Source organism: Schistocerca serialis, chromosome 2 (genome assembly GCF_023864345.2).
Source record: "Schistocerca serialis cubense isolate TAMUIC-IGC-003099 chromosome 2, iqSchSeri2.2, whole genome shotgun sequence".
NCBI classification, from domain to species: Eukaryota; Metazoa; Arthropoda; class Insecta; order Orthoptera; family Acrididae; genus Schistocerca; species Schistocerca serialis.
The window spans coordinates 288,381,237-288,404,903 of NC_064639.1; the positions used below are offsets into that span (position 1 = coordinate 288,381,237).

Consider the following 23,667-nt stretch of genomic DNA (forward strand, 5'->3'; position numbering starts at 1 on the left):
CACGTCTGCAATCATTTACTAATAAGTATAGATAGATGGTGGTAGACTTTTGGTGTGGAGACGACTAAATACTGAGTAGCTGTGAGACTGATCGTGACAAGTTTTTGTCGAACAGCGTCACAGGCGGTGAAACCTTGGTTCATCGCCTCGAACCGCAAACAAAACGGCAGTCCATGGAGTGACACTACACCACCTCTCCCTCGATGGAGTAGTTCAAAGCCTCACCTTCAGAAGGTGAAGTCATGGCGAGAGCCTTCTGGGACTCTGAAAGGGTTTATTCTGTTTGATGTCCGCCCCCAAGGTGCAACGATTAACTGGAAACGACTTAACCATGTTCGTCGCCACAAAAGTGTAAACCAACTTCTCCTTTTTCATGACAAAGCAAGGCCTCACACAAAGTCTGCGCACCTGAGAAGAGCTCACAAAACTTCATTGGACTATTCCTCCTCAACCACCCTTCAGTCCGTATCTCGCACCTTCCAACTTCAATCTGTTTGGCCCAATGAAGGATGCACTCTGTGGGAAGCAGTACCTGAATGGTGCAGAGGTTACTGACGCAGCATGACGTTGGCTCCGTCGTTGACCAGTAGAGTGGTGCCAGGCGCGCGTACAGGCCCTCCTAGTGGGTGGCGTAAGGCCGTCACATTGAACAGTTGTTCTGTTGAAATATAGGGTTTTGTAGCCGAAACAGTGGGGAAAAATATGGTGTATTGGAATCGTGAATAAAACCAACCTGCTTTCAGAAAAAAATTTGTTGTATTACTTATTGAACACCCCTCGTAAATATGGCGAAGCGTAGACACTGTCCATAGCTCTTGTCTTTTCTTAAGGTTTTAACAGTTTGCTGGTTACATGTTCGTATGAATATTTGATTTTTTGCAATCTAATGGAACTGATGTGTTACCAGTTTTAAAAGTAACTGTAGTTAGTTTGATATTGCATTTTGTACGGTTACGACAAAGGTATAAGTAGGGTATTCAGGACCTAAGATGGTTTAATGTAACATCGAAATCGAGTGCAAATAAAGTAAGACCACTAAATGCAACAATAGGGGAAATCATCCAGTCTTCAGGATTAAGTCGTGCAGCGAACAGAGAGACATCACTAAATTACAAAATCCTGTAGTGTCACCTGGAACAGATATGACAAAAAGCTCAATAACTCAATATATAACGGGAAGGTATTTGGAGCGTTAGTAGTTGGAGGAAGATCATCAGTTCATGACAAAGAATATCAAAGAATATAAAGTCCAAGGAAAACTTTTGGCCCGTCGTACTCAAGCGGAAATTAGAAGGGAATAGATATCAGGAATTTTCTCGGCATATTGAGAAGGTCACTAGCAGTTTGAGGAAGACTATTAAAATTTTACGATCACGTTCTGAGAATGAATTATGACAAGCCGACCAAAAGGTGTTTCCGTCTCTTTGTCAGTGAAAGGCAAGAAAAGTTAGCTGTTTGAATCTGAGAAAGATCTACAGGGAATTGGCATCACAAGTGCATAATACAGGACCGAGAACTGGGACTTGCATAACCTGGACAGAACAGAAGAGAAACGCCTGGCTGTAGATAAATATACTTTTGGAGAAGAAGAATTCAGTCTATCCTTTTTAGGCCTCTGTGTGAATTCTAATCTATCCTTTTCTTAAGGGTCTTTTTGCAGGGTATAAGTGGAAGATCTTAGCTAAAATAAGTTGTTGTGAATAGAACATTAACATCGTTAGACTGCTGCACGATAACATGAATGGCATGGTTCTTATCAGGGAGAGAATTTCGAAATCATTTCGAAACAAGGTTGTGTGATAGCTCCCACTATGTTCTCAGTACTTGTTGGAACTATACTTCATCTTGTTGACGAGAAGATACCAAAGGGCATGTCTGATGGTGGTTTGTTCAGTCTTAGTAGATTACTTTCTGTTTATCCTTTGATGTAATGTACTTCGTACAGTATGCCGACCGAAGTTTTGGGTCATTGTCCTGTTGTAAGGTGAACCCTTCGCGTATTAAGCGCAATCCACTTCGTACTGCATGATAGTGAAGTATGCGGTGCTACTGCTTCTGATCCATATATCCTTCTATTTTCACAATGTCACCAACTCTGTTTGGCTAAGTGCTACAATTGCAGCACGTCTTTCTATGGATATCTCCACTCGTGGAACCATACTAGCGACGTGCACACTTCAGTGTCACGAAGAAACTGACTTGCAGTAACCACATGTTATGTATCGTAGCAATGCTTGCCGTTCGCTGCGGACATCACTTCACTACAAGGAACAACACAGGTGTCCCAAATTCTGCGTCCCGCCGGCCGGAATGGCCGAGCGCTTCTAGGCGCTTCAGTCTGGAGCCGCGCGACCGCTACGGTCGCAGGTTCGATTCCTGCCTCGGGCATGGATGTGTGTGATGTCCTTAGGTTAGTTAGGTTTAAGTAGTTCTAAGTTCTAGGGGACTGATGACCTCAGATGTTAAGTCCCATAGTGCTCAGAGCCATTTGAACCAACCATTTTTTGCTGCGTCCGTCGGCAAAGAGGTTAACAAACATAGCAGATAGGTACATACCGTTTATTTACACAACATTGTTCGTTGTATACTATAGTATCTCGATGACCACAAACGAATATCATGACATGTGTACAACTGTTGTACTTTTCCTTTGCTTTCTCAACCGTACCCACGGTATTAGACCTTCTCTACAGAGAACTAGATGTCATTTGGTGGGTATATTGAAATTAATGAGCGGTAGTGTACTGTTGTACCATCTCTCACATATGGGTGCGAAGTACGTACTACTTACAAAAGGCACACACGATGTCTGGAAGAATACGATCAGCGCAGCCCGAGAAGGATCCTAAGGGTGAAATGGCAAGATCGGCGAGCTAACAAGTTCTGGAAGAAGCACTCTACTAGCACTGAAGGCATGATCATCAAGCTTCAACTCCGTTGGACGGGCCACATTGTTTGTACGCCTGAATCCCGTCTACCAAACAAAATTATGTATCCTCAGCTAAAGGATGGTCAAAGAAAAGTAGGACGACCAAAGAAACGATACAAAGGTGTATTAAAAGACAAAATGAAAAGATGTCAAATTGAAGCTGGTAGTTGAGAAGCTACTGCACTTGGTCGTCTAGTATGACGTCGCGTGGTTGGAAAGGAGTTCAGCCTTCTTAACAACTGACGCTGAAAGCAGAAACTGACACGCGCAATGCTAGGAACCAACGGTAACTCCTGAAGACAAAGATTGCTACGCTACGCAGCCAGTCCCCACCCGAACAAACGTGTGTGTACAGTATGGAAAAATCTGCAACTGCAGGATTGGCCTCTACAGTCACTTGGTATCCCATAGAAACTGAGTTTCGAAGAAGACAATCATACCCGTCAGAGAGTGATAGCCCATGAAGTAAGACGAAATAATATACAAAAGTCAGCCAGTATATTGCTTCCTCCTACGTACATCACGCACGAAGACCATGGAGGTAAAATGAGAGAAATTCGAGCTCACGCGGAGGCATACCAACAGTCGCTCTTCCTGCAAACGTTCGCATTTGGGACAGGAAAAGAGAGAAATGACATTTTTACACAAAGCACCTTCTTCCACCCACCGTAAGCTGGTTTTGCGGGGTATTGACATAGATGCAGATCAGCTACAAAGTTCAATCACGCTCTTTCATTGGTCATAACGATGTTGCTTAAAAAAACGCTTTCTGTTTTGTAATAGCTTTCTCCAAGGATTTTTTCAGTAAGTCTATATCAGGCCTCAGTTTTCTTCTGTGACAGTAAGTTTCGTGACAGTGTGAGCTATAAACCAGAAAGCTGGCAAAAGGTTTGCAACTGGAATGAAAAGTACGGAACTGCCTCTTTCAATATGAGCAAAGGGTGAAGTATAAACTTGATCTGTTTATTGCATACTACTTCTGCGTCCGTTGAATTATATTGCTGTTCTCTCATATCCTTAAAGAATATAATGTAGGTTTCTCTCCGATGAACTGCCTCGGTGAAGAGACCAACGGCGCGTTAGGTGCCCACCATATTGCTGTATCTGAAACGCCCTGAAACTGTCTTTCCATATCTTTGGTGTGTTGTTGAAAGCGTTTACTTTGTTGCTCGCGGACATCGCCCAAAGTTTTAGCGAGAACAACAAGGTGGCTGTTGAAAAAGTGAATCCCAAGGCTCATCAAACAGCCTAAATACTTGTCCATTCAACGCTGGAGTCCAACACATTTCGAATGTCAGGTTCTACTAACCTTCGTTAGTGATAGATGACGAAACTTCTCGTAGAAATACTTGAAAAACCATTTCATTAGACCCAACTTAATGTATTGAGGTGGAAAGAGACATTTTTCAGAGCCACGAGGTTCTTGTTCATGGAAAGAGCCGAGAAGGATGTCCTAGGAGGTAATGTAACAGTCCTAGTCATCTAAAAGGTTGCGAGGTATAATAGTACCGATAGAGGCTGATAACACTAGTGTCTTTTTAATCTATATAGATATTGAGGCTGCAATGAAATTAACCAAAAATTACATAGGACGTTTTCTAAATATTGACACAAAGACATTTTGCAGTATGCTTACTCTCCTTCGCAATGCAGTGTTTCCGCCATTATTGTTTACAAAATAAATAATAAAGCGTACCGCTTGACGAGACACTGAAGATCATTTACATCTGTATACAGTTTTCTCCCACATGACACACCAACACTGGGACGATAAGTGGAGAAAGAACAACTAGTGAACACACGTGTCCGACAGTGGGGACGTACACAGTTTTCGTGCAGCGTGAAGTTAGGACTGTTACGAGAAAGAGTAGCCGACTTAGATTATTGCAACGCCCGTATGCTCTGTCTTACCGCTCTTTCCCCCTCGCATATTCGTATGCAGGCGCACAGAAGCACCGAAAAGCTCCCTTCTCATTTCTTGATTTTATCAAATTCAGTTGCATTGGCGTTTCTTGTCTTCGAACAGGGGAAAAAGTAATGAGATACTATAGCACAGTTATCTGTACAGAGCGTCTTTATGGGTCAAAAACACACCCTTTAAACAAAAAGAGAAACATTGAAGAAATCCAAAAGAGAGAACGAGAAGTAATCAGGAAAATTAGGTTCAAATTATTCTGTAGAAGGAATGTACAGACTAAGAACAAATTTAAAAAATTGAAAATTATGTCAACATTCATTCGGACATGAAAGAGCATAGGCTAAATTTTTATGGTGATATTAAAAGTACGAACCAAATTAACTACAGGTTGTGGAATTCTACGAACATCCAGCAGCAGAGTGTGGGTAGCGAGTGTAGGCAGTGTGCGAACTCTACTTGTGTGCTGAAAGAGACACATAAACGGACACTTACTGGTTTGAATTCTCCCTGACACGTACACACATCGATAAGGTGGTGATGGCGAGGGGAAGTAGGAACGATCGAGCCTAATTCAGACGCTGGTTTTTAACGTTTAATAGAAAGAGACTGTATACTGTCGCGTATCATAGAAGGAAAAAAACCTCTCAGCTGCCGGTTTCAGACAAGAAATATTTGATGAAATCAATGCTGCATAAAAAGCAACAATGGTAATGTGGGAGGATCCTCCAAGGCCCCCTGTTCAGAGTGGCGCGCGGGACGCAGCCGTGTAGGTATTACTTCCTTTCCTTTCTCTGCGTCGTTTTTACATCCCCCTACAGCCTTTTAAAAAGAAGAAGTGGCTCATAAATCCCCCCAGGGAGAAACAGACGCGACCTCTGCCTCGGTAACAGACCGGTGGCCGGTCACAGCCGAGAATATTGTGACGGAGAGTGCTCCCATTTTGTTCTCAACGAGTTCTTACCAAAGTGTTACCAAAGCACATTACCGAGACATCTATAAACATCCATATGTCAGCTATCAGCCAAAAAACAATTACTTTATTTTACAAGCCGAAAAATGAAGTAGCTGCCATTTCTCCGAAAATGGCTACACTATGAGGGTTGTCCAGAAAGTACGTTCCGATCGGTCGCGAAATGGAAATTATAGTGAATATCAGAAATGTTTTATTTGCATCCGTTAGCTACACCTTCCATCCACTTCTCTATATAATCGCCGCTCCGACGTTAAGACATTTATTGTAGCGTTGTACTAAATTTCCACGACATATGTCATGGTGCTTTCCGCCAATTTCCTGCACTGGTCTGCAGCTCGTTGTCTATGCCAGAACGTTATCTTCATAGCCATCGGTTCATGTGAGCAGAGATGAATATCAGAGGGAGCCACATTCGCGCCATATGGTGTATGATCAAACACTTCCCATCGAAAACGCTGCACGAGCGTCTTCATTGCCCCTGCATTGTGCCGCTGAGAATTGTCATGAAGAAGTTACGTTATGAGGGGTTGCATGAAATCAGGCAAAATATTTCGAAAGGCACTCATATTTGGCGGGAGGCACTATTTTCTAGGCGCTCTATGTGCTCACTGTGCGCTCAAAACTAGAAAGAGCGACGTGACGCGATCGACGGGCATACTAGAGACACTGCCCAACACATTTGCGCAAAACTTCTTCGGATTTTCACTGTTGTTTCCATTTCGCGACCGATCGGAGCATACTTTCTGGACACCGCTCGTGCCACCGTGATTTGCCCGTATATGGCATATGGCATCGTACTAGGCAGATTGTGCACCACACGAAAATCTCTGCAGTGGTACATTGGCAGACTGGATGACATTTAAGCGTTTAGGCAAATTGCCTTGTGTCGGGGTTAACTTGGCGTTCGGACGACAGGTAGTTCCGTCGGATTCCGAAAAGAACATCATGTATACGTCTGGACCAATTCTAGGAAGGAGAAAACCAGCAATAAATTAAATGCCAGTCGTTTACAAGAGTAAGGGATCAGTACCACAGTATGCATCTGAGGGATCTGGTCTTACATCAGAGGGAGACTTGCGATAATAGATCACACAACGTCAGAGTGCATCGACACAATGGAAATGATAAGGCTGCAAAAGTTGCGATACGTTGCAAAAGCAACGCATCAATTAAGATGATTGGTCTCACGATTGCTTGCATAATTCACAATCGACCAACCGTTTTCAACGATTATTACTCATACACAGAAGTGGATCATCAGTCAAAAAAGATTCTATAAGAGCTACGCACAATTATTTGCCAATGAGCAAAACATAATTTGTTATGGAAAATAAATAGACGGTGGTGTCACCTTCCCTATTCTGTAGAAAGCAGTGACTTTCGAATCTGTCTTTCTGCAACTCCTTGGCTGCTACAAGCAGTCAGCAGATTGTTTTTCTGAATGTACGGATAAATCCAAATTTTTCTTCGTTTTCTCAATCGTTTGTTAGAACAATAGAGTGCAGTATGTTACATGCTTGAATCTATGCTCGACATGCCGAGTTTAACAAAAAGATGCTTGGGTGTAATAAACAATACTCCCTCTTACCCACGCTTTAACGCCCCCGCGGTACCTTTCCATATCAAATGATATTACGGTTTTTTTTGCCTTAAAATGCAGGTTCCTTTTGTGTACACTCTTCTGACGTGTTATGTTATTACTTTGAAGTTTATTTGGTTCTCTTTATTGCCACTATTCCCGTACACTAGTATGTGAGTTGCGAAGTAGACTTATTCATATATATTTTCCAAGTAATGACACATTTCTTTGTTTCAGGTTGTGAAGGATTTCTTTGGACGAGAGGTGGAGCAAGTGGCGTCTTCCGGAGGAACAGGTTAGTTACCCGTTCTTTCATTTTTAATGACAACGTATTCTAAGACGTCTTCATGGTAATGTAGCTAGTCAAAGGTAATGCGTTTGTGTTTAGACTTTTACTACGATTCAGATCTGGACTGAATGATACTCACCATGCTATTGATTACCATTTCTAAGGTACGAAGGGCGTTCAGAAAGTAATGCAAAACATTTTTTTCTGAAACTATCTAGGTTTTATTCAGGATTCCAGGGCGACATATTATTCCTCAGTCTTGTGGCTACGGACACATATTTTTCAACATAACCACTGTTCAGTGCAACAGCATTACGCCACCTTACTGAGAGAGCCTATATGGTCGCGGATCCAACGTCTTGTTGCTTCAATAACCTCCCCATTATCCACGTTCTGCTTCCCGCGGAGTGCATCCTTCATTGGACCTGACAGATGGAAGTCGGAAGGTGCAAGATGTGGACTGTAGGGTGAACGAGGAAAAATAGTCCAGTGAAGTTTTGTGAGCTCCTCTCGGGTGCGCAGACTTGCATGAGGCCTTGCGTTGTCATGGAGAAGTGCGTTTTGTGGCAACGAACACACTGAAGACGTTTCTTCAGTTTCCTGAGGTTGCGTCAATACACTTCTGAGTTGATCATTACCGCCATGAATTTACTGGTTGAGGGTGCGGCCTTGAACTTTTCCTTCGAAGGAGAGGTGATGTGGCGCCGCTCCATGGATTGCCGTTTTGTTTCAGGTTCGAAAGTGATGCACCCATGTTCAATCGCCTGTGATAATGTTCGACAAAAAATTGTCATGAGCAGCCACGTAACGCGCTAGCAATCCCACATAGATGGTCCTTCGTTCCTCTTCGTGGTCTTCTGTTAGGCCGTGAGTAACTCAGCGGGCACACACCTTTGAGGACCCAACTAGTGGACGAGTATGACAGCACTGCCAAGAGAGATATCCAGTTGAGCACCGAAGTGTTTGATTGTGATCCGTCGACCACCTCGAAAGAGTCTGTCCCCACATTCGAACATTGCAGGAGTCACAGTCCTGTACGGTCGGCCGGCAGAGTGGATCGTACAAGTTTGCACAACCTCGCCCAACGACTCACCGTGCTTTTATTCACTGCCAGGTCTCCGTAAACATTCTACGAGTGCCTATCAATGTCTGCGATACTGTGGTTTTCCGCCAAAAGAAACTCAATGACATCTCTCTATACGGTACACTCCTCCCTTAGAGACGCCATTTTGAATTCTACGTATAGCACCGCCACCAGTCGGGACTTCATGAAACTTTAGGGGCTGAAGCGGGAATGTTTCACGGTGTCCCACCAGATATTTCACATTTTTTTTTTTTTCAGTTGAAACTCACCAACAAAAAACGTGTTTTATATTACTTGTTGAACGTCCCTCGTATTTCAAGTTGTTTTTTCTTCTCCTTCTTCTTCTTCCTTCCACTTCGGCCATCTCTACATCTACACCTACATCCATACTCCGCAAGCTACCTGACGGTGTGTGGCGGAGGTTACTTTGAGTACCTCTATTGGTTCTCCGTTCTGTTCCAGTCTCGGATTGTTCGTGGAAAGAAAGATTGTCGGTATGCCTCTGTGTGGGTTCTAATCTCTCTGATTTTATCCTGATGGTCTCTTCGCGAGATATTTGTAGGAGGGAGCAATATACTGCTTGACTCCTCGGTGAAGGTATGTTCTCGAAACTTTGACAAAAGCCCGTACCGAGCTACTGAGCGTCTCTCCTGCAGAGTCTTCCACTGGAGTTTATCTATCATCTCCGTAATGCTTTCGCGATTACTGAATGATCCTGTAACGAAGCGCGCTACTCTCCGTTGGATCATCTCTATCTCTTCTGTCAATCCTATCTGGTACGGATCCCACACCGATGAGCAATATTCAAGCAGTGGGAGAACAAGTGTACTGTAACCTACTTCCTTTGTTTTCGGACTGCATTTCCTTAGGATTCTTCCAATGGAATCTCAGTCTGGCATCTGCTTTACCGACGATTAATTTTATATGGTCATTCCATTTTAAATCACTCCTAATGCCTATTCCCAGATAATTTATGGAATGAACTGCTTCCACTTACTTACCTGCTATATTGTAGCTAAATGATAAAGGATCTTTCTTTCTATGTATTCGCAGCACATTACACTTGTCTACATTGAGATTCAGTTGCCATTCCGTGCACCATGCGTCAATTCGTTGCAGATCCTCCTTCATTTCAGTACAATTTTCCATTGTTACAACCTCTCGATATACCACAGCATCATCCGCAAAAAGCCTCAGTGAACTTCCGATGTTATCCACAAGGTCATATATATATATAGTGAATAGCAACGGTCCCCCGACACTCCCCTGCGGCACACCTGAAACCACTCCTACTTCGGAAGACTTCTCTCCATTGAGAATGACATGCTGCGTTCTGTTATCTAGGAACTCGTCAATGCAATTACACAATTGGTCTGATAGTCCATATGCTCTTACTTTGTTCATTAAACTACTGTGGGGAACTGTATCAAACGCCTTGCGGAAGTCAAGAAACACGGCGTCTACCTGGGAACCCGTGTTTATGGCCCTCTGAGTCTCGTGAACGAATGGCGCGAGCTGGGTTTCACAAGATCGTCTCTTTCGAACCCCATGCTGATTCCTACAGGGTAGATTTCTAGTCTCCAGAAAGTCATTGTACTCGAACACAATACGTGTTCCAAAATTCTACAACTGATCGACGTTAGAGATATAGGTCATCAATGGACCACGTGCGGTAACTTCCTCATGATGTTCCCTTCTTTCCTTATTTTCGGTCTTACTGAAACTTCCTCATTCTTTCACGGTGTTCTTTGCTTCTTTCATCTATTCACGCTGTGATGATGCTTTCTGTCTTTTTCCTGAACTTCCACTAACTTTCTAATCTTTTTTCGAAAAAATGGCGTGGCTAGAATTTCCTTTCGTGAAATCAATTTCTGCTAAGTCTCTCTTCACTTTCTTGAACCATGTGATTTGCGTTCTGAGAATTTTTTTTCTAAATACTCAAAACTTTCTTTTAGGCAGTCTTTCCTGTTTCGTTCGAACCGAGTGACCATGAAATCAGCTTCAGATACTTTTTCAGTCTGGGTGTAGTTTTCTTCATTACTACTTGTCATCTACGTACTCCCAACTGTCTGTGAACCTGGTATTATCCGTAGTACCTTCCTTTCCTCTTTTTGCAACTGTTCAATTTCTTCATTTTTGTTGAGAGCTAAACTTTCCGCTGCATAAAGGTACTCCAGTTTTATGACAATGTTCTAGTGTTGGATTTTTGTTTTTACTGAGAGTCATTTTTAATTGAAAATGCCCTTCGTTAATTGATAATTCATTTCCGTTTTTCTGGGCATTGTTTTTGTTTGCTGTATTATTTTCCCGAAGTATTTAAATTTATTCACTCTGTTGATTGTACCGTGTCTTGTGCGGAAACTTCGGAGTATTTTGAATTTTCGTTATCAACTCTGTATTCCCGAAAGAAATTTGTAATCCAGGCTTTTCCACCTTTTCTTTCAATACACTGACGTGCTCAGTTCCTCTTTCGATGTTTTCGGAAAATATTGCCAGATCATCTGCAGGGGCTATACGGTTGAGCTCGACGTTCGATATTCTTTATTTAGAGAGTTTGTCTTTCCTTTCAAGTTACTCGAAAGATGCGTCGACGAAGTTTCTTCGAAAATAATGAAACAGTTATTTATAGAAATCGTCTAAGGTTGGCACCTCAGGAATATGGTTCTGAGATGATTCAACAGCTTCTTCTAATGAAAATCCTTGTGCACGGATTTGTTGTTTGACATAACGGAAGAAAATCAGCTCGTTAGGTTATAAATCATTCGAATGCGAGCAACGAGCCATTAATTGGATGTTTTTCACCATCAAATAATCCATGTTTGGCATGCTGTTGACTTAATCAAAATCAAGCACTTTTGCTAACACGCAACCCTATAATCAGAATTTAAGTAAGTGATGTCCTTTTTTTGTTTCAAATTTACAGAAATATCTTTTGAAGAGAACATGAAAATATCATAACATTGGATTATAATTTTTGTTAAGTGGCCTGTTACTATGTAAAAAAAAAGTATAGTTCAGATGTTCAAACATGTAATAGGCTAACCTGGATTTTAAATTCCTTCTTACTGAAACTCCTGATCCTCAAGTTCTCGTCTCTCTCTCCTTCCTTTCTTTGTGGCTAGTGTTTGAAAATCGGACAGTGCTTCGTCAACTTTGTTGATCTTGCTCCATTTGATGGTGTAAATGTTTTTGCAGTAAACATACCCGGATTCGCACCTTTTTTCCTCCAGCGCTTAAAATCGGTCGTGATTTTCCCTCATTCAACAGTCATGTTTGGACATCTGATCCAAATTAAATGCTTAAGGCTTTCATTTACATTCCGCATTTTTCTACGAAGCCAGGGCTTGAGAGAAATCTGATTGTGTGTTTAACGGCATTCATAACGGGTTCTGTTGGTGAGCGCTTATGTGTTTCATTGCTTGCGCTTTTCTGTTACAGTGGTGTTTCGTCGGTGGGTAGCTTATGAAAATAAATTCTTGGCACAGCACGGGTTAGTGTTACTGTTTTTTCTAATGGGTGTCCGATAGGATAGAAGAGTCAATTTCCTTAAGTGTAATTCTGCTTCTTCATCCAAATGATTTTCCATCCTCAAACAGTTCTAGCAAGTGACGAAGCCTACCACCAAGTCTATTTTGGATGTCACAAATATGTTACAATTTTTCTGTATTAGTGATTTATACTTTATATGTGATTTTTTTTTTAATTCCTCGAAGTGCAACATTTGTTCCGAACACAAATGACGAGGTGTGAAATCGGCAGCCATCGAAATCGATAATGTTCAGCATGAACAAAACCAGCATTAATAACTTTATTATTGTACTCCTCGAAGTTGCCTTTCGTGTAGAGCGAAACATCTGCACCACATGATGACTTATTGACCTAAACAGTCACATAAATACTAGCCGAAAAACTAGAGAAATTGGAATACTGTCGCTCCTTACGCACATCGGCACAAGAAACCATTCTCTTCATCGGGAGAAAGTAGGCACTCATGCACACCGAGTTCTGTGTACATTCCTCGTACATACAATCGATGTGTGATATTACATTGAACGTGAAATCGTAGACTTGTTGGGATAGATCTGGCAAATTACAGTACTCTATTAAGGAACCAGCATAGAAGACATTATTGCTGTCTACTCGAGAGCTCGACTGCATTAGTTGGAATCCTCATCAGGCAGGCTTGACAGCAGATGTTGACGTATCGCGTACAAATTGATGGATTTCGGGATAGAAACAGTTCGGTATAGCCCATGGAAAACAGAAGTGATCAATTAATTTAAAAAGAGAGAAATGTGGAAGAAAAACAATGTAGTTCTCGCTAAACGCTGTTGTGTAAATTTATTTTACCGGTCGACTATTTTGCTGCATCGATTGTAAACCTCGAGCTGAGATCAGTCGAATAACATAAAACACGTCATGCACCGAGAATGCAAACACTTCTCCTCTCGCTCCATACGCGAATGCAGTACGACAGAAAATTGCCACCTCAGTAGGGAGTACCATCCGCTACACACTGTACAGTGGCAAGCGGAGTGATGTGTGTAGGTGTTCACCTGATACAATGGAAAGGCTTTTGTGAATGCAGTTTGATGCAGTCCACTCCTTGTGCTGTTATTTCGGTCATTGCCTAACACAACTGAAGAATATCATTGAAGTATCTCAGGTTTTCTCTGCGTGATTGATCAGTAATGTTTTCGAAATGTTGTGCATAAAATGGAAACAACAACTCAGCTGAACACCAGTAAGCACACCATCGATATTATTCTAGCGTGTACTCAGTGCCCTGTACTGGGCAAGCATCAGAATGGAAAAATGTAGAAGTTCGATGGTCAGTCCCCATTCGGACCTACATTTTTTTTTTCCGATCACGACTGGCAGTGACTTGTATAGGTCAGAAATGCCTACTTGCTCCTTGCTTTGGAGTCCACGGTAAACTGTAAATCGTCTTGTGAGTACCTGGCTACATCAGTTCAAAGGTTCAAAGATAGGATAAAAACAACGGCATACCACTTCTGTCTAATTCACAGCTTTTAATATGCGGTGTAAAGTATAATTAGCTTCATTCTTTACCAAAGTGCAGTCAGTGTCTTAAAAGTGCAGTCAGCGCATAAATTTGTAAATAGCCGATACATGCATAATATGTGCAAGGTGTCATCGAAAAGTAACGGGAATTTAATTACGCGGCCGTTATACGTCAGATTTTTAATTTTTTAATCTAGTTAGTACCCACATTCCTAGTATGTGTTTGCATTTTCAGGTGTTTTGAATATTTATTTTATTGTTGACAGTCGAAAAAGTTACACGTGTTTTCAAATGCTCGGCGAACTTTTACTTTCGAAAAAGATAGCTCAAAGGATTTGCATTAAAGTTTTCTTGAAAAATGAAATAAAGTGCAGCACAGCATTCGAAACGTGATTTTTGGCGTATCTACTATGAGTTAGGGAAGAGTTCGAGTGGTATAGATGTTTCAAAGAGGATCGAGAAGAAGACGATGGCCGCTCTGGACGCCATCAATTACTGAAAACAGTGTGGAAGAAGTAAAGAATATACACTACTAGCCGTTAAAATTGCTACACCATGAAGAAATGCATATGATAAACGGGTATTCATTGGACAAATATACTAGAACTGACATGTGATTACATTTCTACGCAATTTGGGTGCATAGATCCTGAGAAATCAGCACCCAGAACAACCACCTCTGACCGTAATAACGATCTTGATACGCTTGGGCATTGAGTCAAACAGAGCTTGGATGGCGTGTACAGGTACAGCTGCCCATGCAGCTTCAACGTGATACCACAGTTCATCAAGAGTAGTGCCTGGCGTATTGTCACGAGCCAGTTGCTCGTCCACCATTGACCAGACGTTTTCAGTTGGTGAGAGATCTGGAGAATGTGCTGGCAGGGCAGCAGTCGAACATTTTCTGTATCCAGAAAAGCCCGTAGAGGACCTACAACATGCGGTCGTGCATTATCCTGCTGAAATGTAGGGTTTCACAGGGATCGAATGAAGGGTAGAGCCACGGGTCGTAACACATCTGAAGTGTGACGTCCACTGTTCAAAGTGCCGTCAATGCGAAGAAGAGGTAACCGAGACGTGTGACCAATGACACCTCCTACCATCAAGCCGGGTGATACGCCAGTATGGCGATGCCGAATACACGCTTCCAATGTGCGTTCACCGCGATGTCGCCAAACACGGATGCGACCATCATGATGCTGCAAACAGAACCTGGATTCATCCGAAAAAATGACGTTTTGCCATTCGTGCACCCAGGTTCGACGTTGAGTACACCATGGCAGGCGCTCCTGTCTGTGATGTAGCGTCAAGGGTAACCGCAGCCATGGTCACCCAGCTGGTAGTCCATGCTGCTGCAAACGTCGTCGAAGTGTTCGTGCAGATGGTTGTTTTCTTGCAAACGTCCCCATCTGTTGACTCAGGGATCGAGATGTGGCTGCACGATCCGTTACAGCCATGCGGATAAGATGCCTGTCATCTCAACTGCTAGTGATACGAGGCCGCTGGGATCCAGCAAGGCGTTCTGTATTGCCCTCCCGAACCCACCGATTCCATATTCTGCTAACAGTAATTGGATCTCGGTCAACGCGAGCAGCAATGTCGCGATATGATGAACCGCAATTACGATAGGCTACAATCCGACCTTTATCAAAGTCGTAAACGTGATGGTACGCATTTCTCCTCCTTACACGAGGCATCACAATAACGTTTCACCAGGCATCGCCGGTCAACTGCTGTTTGTGTATGAGAAATCGGTTGGATACTTTCCTCATGTCAGCACGTTGTAGGTGTCGCCACCGGCGCCAACCTTGTGTGAATGCTCTGAAAAGCTAATCATTTGCATATCACAGCATCTTCTTCCTGTCGGTTAAATTTCACGTCTGTAGCCACGTCATCTTCGTGGTGTAGCAATTTTAATTGCCAGTAGTGTATGTATAAAATTAAAGAAAATGGTTGTGGACTATCAGAGAGGTTGCTGCTGACGCCGGCATATCCTTTGGCTCATGCCAAACGACGTATTCCGATTTTTTGGGCTTGAAATGTGTAGCACCAAAGTTTTTTCGGGAATTGTGGAAATTTGACAGAAACGACGTCGCGTAGTCATTTCTTTGAAATTGCTGAACGAACTCGACAACGTTCCAGAACTTCTAAAGGAGGTTATGACAGATGACAAAACTTGGTTGTATGGGTATGAAACTAAATGCAAGGGCTGAAGAGCCAAGACCGAAAAATATTCGAGAAGTTCGATCGATTGTGAAGGTCCTTCTCAATGTTTTCTTCGATTACAAAGGGATATTACGTCATGACTTCCTGCTTTACGGTCATACGGTACTACCTGGAAGTTAGCACCGTTTGCGTGAAGCAATCCGAAGAAAACATCCTGAATTGTGACAGAATATCTCTTATAAATTGCATCACGATAATGATCCCGCTCACGCTTCAGTGCTTCAATCCTTGTTCATGATTTTCTGACAAAGAACAAAACCGTTGTGCGTTCTCGGCCACCGTATTCGCAGTACATTGCCCCCCTGTGACTTCTATTCCCGAGGCTGAAGAGAATTATGAATGGATATCATTTTGCCGCCATTAATGACATAAAAACAGAATCGCTGAAGGAGCTGAACGCCATAACGAAAAGTGAGTTCCAGAAGTGCTTCCAAGATTGGGAAAAGCGCTCGCATAAGTTACTATATTCGTGGGGGATTACTTTGAAGGGGATAATGTTGATGGTGATGAATAAAGATTCTATAAGAAAAACAAAATTTCCCTTTACTTTTTGATGACACCTCGTAATCGTGTAGTCTCCGAACGACGTAAGGAATTTCTCCATGGACTGCCAGTGAACCATATTCTCGCAACACGCAGGTACAACAGCTTCGTCGTGAAATGGCAAAAAACCTCAAGTGAGGTCGGAAGCTCTGACGAATTGAGCTTTCGCTCCAAAATATCTAACGAACATTAAAGGCTACAATACACGAAATACAGTCGAGAGACTCCTATTCGGTTGAAATTTCTCGTAATTGGAGATTGGAAACAGCAATCTGTATTTGCTTTGAAGTAACCTTTAATAGCGAAGATCACATTGAATGCTATTTATTACTGATGATCGGATTCAATAGTTTTCCATCCTCAGATCTATAAAGTGACTGATTAATGTAGAGTACATCTACAATCATTATTTCTACTTGTTGTTACAAATGAAGAAATCGAAATTCTAGCTTTTAATATTTTTAAAGACTTGTTATACGTTCTGTTCCATTATTTCTGTATCACGTAGCCCATATAGTGTATAGAATGTAGGACATTTCACACGACGTGCTTTTTAACTGTGTAGTATTTGTTTGTGATTAACTGGCTTTTATTTGTAACGAATCTGTGGAATGTGCTACACACTATACACTATAATGTCAACATGGCATGTGTGCTACAGTCACAATGAGTCAGGACGTATAACAACAACGTTTTTTTGAAATTCAGATTTGAAAATGTAGAGTTTCCATTGCCTTGTTTGTAATGGCAAATGTAAGTAATTATTGTAAATTTTACTCTATGTAAATGCGTCACTTTACATATCAGAAGATGATAAACTGTTGATACAGATCATCAGTTATCAATGGTATTGAATGCGATCTTGGCAATTAAGAGTTACTTCAAATGAATTCTATTCACAAAATATATCTACATCCAAATGACTGCTCTGCAGTTCATACTTAAATGTCTGGCAGAATTTTCATCGAACAAGCTTTAGACTATTTGTCTATCGTTCCAACCTCGAAAAGCGCACGGAAAAAACACACACATCTTTCAGTGCTAGCTCTGATTTCTCTTATATTATTACTATGACCATTTCTCTCTATGTAATTGGGCGGCAACAAAAGTTGTTGGAGAAAGTTGGTGAATTTACGTGGAGAGATATCTCGCAACAAAAAATGGCTTTGTTTTAATGATTACCATCCAACCTCACGTATCGTATCCGTGACAGACACTCCCCCGTTTCATTGTCGTTCTTTGAGCTTTTTCGATGTCGTCCGTCAATCCTATCAGGCAAGAATCCCATACCGCACAGAGTTCGGACAAGCGTAGTGTAGCCAGTCTCTTTGGTAGAGCTCTTGCATCTTCTGAGTGTTGAGTCAGTAAAACACAGTCTTCTGTTCGCCTTCCCCACAACATAATTAGTGTGACCGTTTCAGTTTAAGTTGTTTGTAATTGCAATCCCTAGGTATTTAGTAGAATTGGCAACCTTTTGATTTTTGTGTAACCGCAAGTAATAGATTCGATTTAGAACTCATGTGGATGACCCGACACTTTTCATTGTTTGGAATCAATTACCCCTTATCGCATCGTACAGATATGTCGTCTAAATCATTTTGCAGTTGGGGAGCCCCACTTACCTTGACCATCTCAAATAAGTTTCCGTCCAAAAACAAAATAAAAATATAGACAGCAGTACGTCCAGTACGTCTTTCGTAAATAGCACCCTATGTTTGTTATTCCGTACCCACTTTCTCTCCTCGAGACGTGTTCAAAAACGTACCACAGTGCACAGTTGACGTAAAAATGATGCTATTTAAAGCGTAACAGGGAACTGAATCTCACTCTCCCACGTACTAGCACGCAGTGCACCTATCTGGGGTAACGAACCCACTTGCTGGAGGTGACAATAAACAAATGGAAACCCCCAAGAGTAATGCACAATTCGGTTGAAGGTTTGTGGAAGTACAAAGTTCACCTACGAATAGGACGTAGAAATTTTACTCATCTACATTGCCAGAATAAAAATTAGAAGTTTCCAATTCACTCACGATGTATTGTTGCACAGTGCATAGGGAGTACATGAAATGATTACATTTACAGATCAATAGCACAAGCTGTGCTGAGGTACCAGCCGTCGGCCCAAGCCGAAACACCCATATTAGTACGCGGTATAGCATCCACGAGCGGCAATGCAGGCACTGATCTGGCATGTAGTTGATCTTACAGATGAGATACGTTATGCCACGCCTGCTCAACCTGTTCACGTAGTTCTGTAAGAGTTGTTTGTTGACGAGTCGCATCCCTTAAGTGCTCGATAGGTGACAGGTCTGGAGATCGTGCTGGCCAGGAAATTTGCTGCACGGTTAGTTTCACGGGCAGTGTGTGGGCAAGCATTAGACTACTGGCACAATACGAACCTTCCTGTTGCACGAACGGCGAAAGACAACATTTTGGACGTACCGAGCGCCGTTCAGCGTCCCCTTCAGAAACACCAAAGGTGAACGAGAGTTGTAGTTTACTGCACCCCCAGACTATAACTCTTGCAATAGTGCCAGGTGTCTTGGACGAATGCATTCTACGAGACAGCACACTCAAGGTCAACTTAGGTACGCGTAAACGACCATCACTTGCGTGCAGGTAGAATCTGCATTCGTCGCTGGAGACCACGGCGGACCATTACACTTCCAAGTGATCCTCTGACAGCACAAGTCGAGCTGTGCACGTCGATGTTGTGGCGCGAGTGGAAGATGGGCTAGAGGTGTGTATGCGCACGTAGTCCTACTGTTAGTAACCGGTTGGCAACAGTTCGTGTTGGCACGTCTGTGGTCACGAGTCCTCTTTCTGTGCTCTGTCACTGCCGCGATACGACGATCCTGGCGGGCGTTTGTGTTACGTGGACGTCCAGGACCTCGTCTACGGGCGTGAGAGTGTTCACGTGACCACTGGTATCAGCGTGGTTGCACAACTGCTGCAGCGCGTGAAACTTGTGTGGCAGTTCGCCGAAAGGACCATCCCGCTACTCAGGCCACAATTTGACCCCTTTCAAACTCGCTCATTTGATTCTAGAAAGCACAAGTGCGTCTCTGTGGCATGTTTACCAGCTTGCATCACACTGAGCCTTCTGGCTTTGTGCATTCCATATTAAAGGGTAACAGACATGCCGCTCTGGTAGCTGTGCCACTGCGCTGTCGGTTGGTGGACGACATTGAACCATTATCAGTACACCTACTATCCCTCAAGTGACAGTGCCGTCATGACATTGAAATCGACGTCGTCTTTCCAAGCGTACTAATTTTCTTCCGGCAATGTATACGTCAGAAATGCCTGCTTCCTCCTCGGTTCGGACTCCACGTTAAACTCAGATCCTCTTCTAAATGGCTGGCTACACCAGTTCAAAGATAGTATAAAAAGAAGGGCATACCACCTCTATCTAATTCACAGATTTTAATACGCCATTTGAAGAATAATGAGCTTCATTCTTTACCAGAGTTTACAGTATCTTAAAACTGCAGTCCGTGGATAGAATTGAAATAGCCGATACAGGCGTGGTATGTATTCGCGTATATTTCGAACGACGTAAGGAATTTCGCCACGGGCCGCCAGAGAAGCATATTCTGGCAACAAGAAGCTATAACGGCTTCACCAGGAGAAAGTCGAAAGCCTCAAGTGGGCTTGGAAGATCTTACGAACGGAGCTGTCGCTCAGAAATGCCTATGGAAATAAAAAACTTAAAAAACATGACATGCAGTCGATGGACGTCTATTCATACATGACTACTATGCAATTCTCATTTCAGTGTGTGACAGGGAGTTTATCGAACCACACCTTCAGACTATTTCTCTACCGTTCCACTCTCCGCATTCGGGAGGACAACGAATCAAACCCACGTCCGACCATCCTAATTTAGGTTTTCCTTGATTTTCCTAAATCGCTTCAAGCAAATGCCGTGATGGTTCCTTTGAAAGGGCCGATTTTCTTCCCCATCCTTCCCTAATCGGAACAATGACGTCGTTTTCAGCGGGGAGTTAACCACTAATCTCCTCCTCCTTTCTAGTTTAAGTTCCTCGTAGTTGCAATCCCAAGGTATTTCATTGTATTTGCAGCCTTTAGATTCCTGTGATTCATCGGGTAACCAAAATGTAATGGTTCCTTTTGGAACTCATTTGGATGATCCGACACTTTTCATTATTTAGAGTCAGTTGCGACTTTTATCACCGTACAGGTGCCTTGTCTAAATCATTCTGGAATTTGCTGTGCTTCACCTATTTTGACCATTCCAAAAAACATTTCGTTTAAAAGCAAATTTAAAAAAGTATCAAGCTACGAGGGAATATCAACCAGCATGATTGCCTTTCTTATACCGTTGTTCGTTACGAAGATATGGACACAGTAGGTCTTTCCTGAATAGCACTCGATATTTTTATTCCGTAATCCACTTTCTCTCCTCAAGGCGTGTTCAAAAACGTACCACAGTGCACGGTTGACGTAAACATGACGGCGTTAAAAACTGTAAGAAGGAAGTGAGTTTGACTCTCCCCCGTACTAGCTTACAGTCTAGATACCCACTTCCCACGCCCGGGTTCCCGGGTTCGATTCCCGGCGGGGTCAGGGATTTTCTCTGCCTCGTGATGACTGGGTGTTGTGTGATGTCCTTAGGTTAGGTAGGTTTAAGTAGTTCTAAGTTCTAGGGGACTGATGACCATAGATGTTAAGTCCCAAAGTGCTCAGAGCCATAGAGCCTAGATACCCAGGGTAACGCAACTCGTCCTCTTGCTGGACGTGACAGTAGACAAATGGAAACACAAGGAAAATACATACTTGAGTTGAAAGTTTGTGGGAGTACAGTTTACACCAACAAAAAAGAGGTAGAAATGCTACTCATCTAAGTGTTGGTGTATAAGTTCGTAGCGTATTTCCATAAGTTTAATAAGCACAACAGATACACGTAACAGATATTTCAATCATGAGTAATATACTCTCCTTCACTATTTACAACAGTCTGCCAACGGTGTGGTCAGTTTTCGATTTCACAATTGTAGAAATCATGTGATATTGAGGCGAAGAACTCGTCGAGCCATGTTCGGAGCGCATTTTCATCTGGAAAGGAACTTCCTTCAAGGCTGTTCGATAGAGGACGAAAAAGACACTACAGACGAGAGACCTGAGCCTGCACTCTCAGATTTTAACAGTCTCAGAGCGCTGGGTCAGGTGAATAAGGTGAGTGCGGAACGACTTCCCAACACCACACGTCTATAGTGTCTTTTGTCAGTCTAGCGGAATGCTGACAGTCGGTATCGTGAAGTAGCATCGCTTCATGCAGTCTTCTTGGTCGTCGTTCGTCGATACCGTCTGCAGGACGCCTAGTTCTAGACCGTAAATGTCAGATGTGGTGGTTACACCTCGGAGAAGCAGTTGGTAGTTCACGACACCGTCGCTGTTTCATCAGACATTATTTTTCGTCGAAGCGCGCAGGACTCTGCTCGGGGAGTTGTAACATTGTTTAGGCTCAACCATTCGTTTATTTTCCTTACGTTAGCATAAAGACACCGTTTCTCATCAGCAATAACGATACAGTATAGGAATGGCCGTTGTTGTTTTGGAGCCAATTGAGAAGCAAGCAGAGATGCACGTGTGGCCAACTGCTGACGTTTGTGATTTTGGCTTAGAGCATGCGGTACCCATACACCCAATTTTTGAACCTTCCCCGTTGAATACAAATGTCGCACGATGTGGAATGATCACTGTTCATCACATTTGCAAGTTCTCGAGTACATTGACGTGAACCATTGTGGATTAATGCGTTTGAACAATCTTCATCAAACCACTAAGCTCTTCCGAAACGTGGTGAGTCACTAATGTCAAAACGTTCCTCCTTAAAACGAGAAAACTAATGTTTTGCTTTGCTCTATCCAATGATAATAAGTCCATACACGGCGCAAGTGTTTCTGGCTGCCACGTCTGCTGTCACCCCTCTATTTGAACTCAAACAGAAGATAGTGTCGGAAATGTTCGGTTTCTCCACTTGGTACTCCATTTTATAGCGTCCACAGCTCCGCTCACTATCTCCAAATGATAATATGTAATCTCAGATAGCAACAGTGTATTACAAATGAAAAATGACACTCCATAAATAAAGCCAAGGCAGTCAGAATACCAACATCAGAACAATAACGCTACAGTGTTATACACCAACCTAGTAACGCAAACCTGCTACTGAAGATGATGGACTCAACGGCCACTGTACATTTTACTTGTGTTTCTGTTTGTTTACTGTTAACCACAGCAAGAGGACAGGTTGCGTTACCCGAGGTAACTCCGTTGTGTCCTTTTACGGGGGAGTCAAAGTAAATCTGTCAGCAGCTCGTGGTCTAGTGGCTAGCGTTGCTGCCTCTGGATCACGGGTTCCCGGGTTCGATTCCCGGCCGGCTTGGGGATTTTCTCTGCCCAGGGACTGGGTGTTTGTGTTGTCCTCATCGTTTCATCATCATCATCATCATCATCATTCGTAACTGTGGCTAGATTCGACAGTGTAAAAAAAATTGGACTGTGTAAAAAAATTCGACTGTGTAATATATGGGACTTTGTACGGGCGCTGATGTCCCCATTGTTGAGCGCCCCACAATCCAAACATAAACATCATCATAATACACTACTGGCCATTAAAATTGCTACACCAAGAAGAAATGCAAATGATAAATGGATATTCATTGGACAAATATATTATCTAGAACTGACATGTGATTACATTTTCACGCAATTTGGATGCATAGATCCTGAGAAATCAATACCCAGAAAAACCACCTCTGGCCGTAATTACGGCCTTGATACGCCTGGGCATTGAGTCAAACAGAGCTTGGATGGCGTGTACAGGTACAGCTGCCCATGCAGCTTCAACAAGATACCACAGTTCGTCAAGGATAGTGACTGGCGTATTGTGACGAGCCAGTTGCTCGGCCACCATTGACCAGACATTTTCGTTGGTGAGAGATTTGGAGAATGTGCTGGCCAGGGCAGCAGTCGAACATTTTCTGTATCCAGAAAGGCCTGTACAGGACCTGCAAAATGCGGCCGTGGATTATCCTGCTGAAATGAAGGGTTTCGCAGGGATCGAATGAA

The 23,667-nt window shown here is 42.8% G+C and overlaps 1 protein-coding gene across 2 annotated transcripts in view; it reads left to right on the top strand.

Moving 5' to 3' along the window:
• The window catches only part of LOC126457060 (chromosome transmission fidelity protein 18 homolog), a 485,881-nt gene that overhangs the window by 451,589 nt on the left and 10,625 nt on the right, over window positions 1–23,667 (top strand). For both annotated transcript variants that reach the window (XM_050093058.1, XM_050093059.1), the window contains exon 19: window positions 7,637–7,694. In XM_050093058.1, coding sequence (XP_049949015.1) covers window positions 7,637–7,694 — 58 coding nt within the window. The remainder of the gene's footprint in view (window positions 1–7,636; window positions 7,695–23,667) is intronic.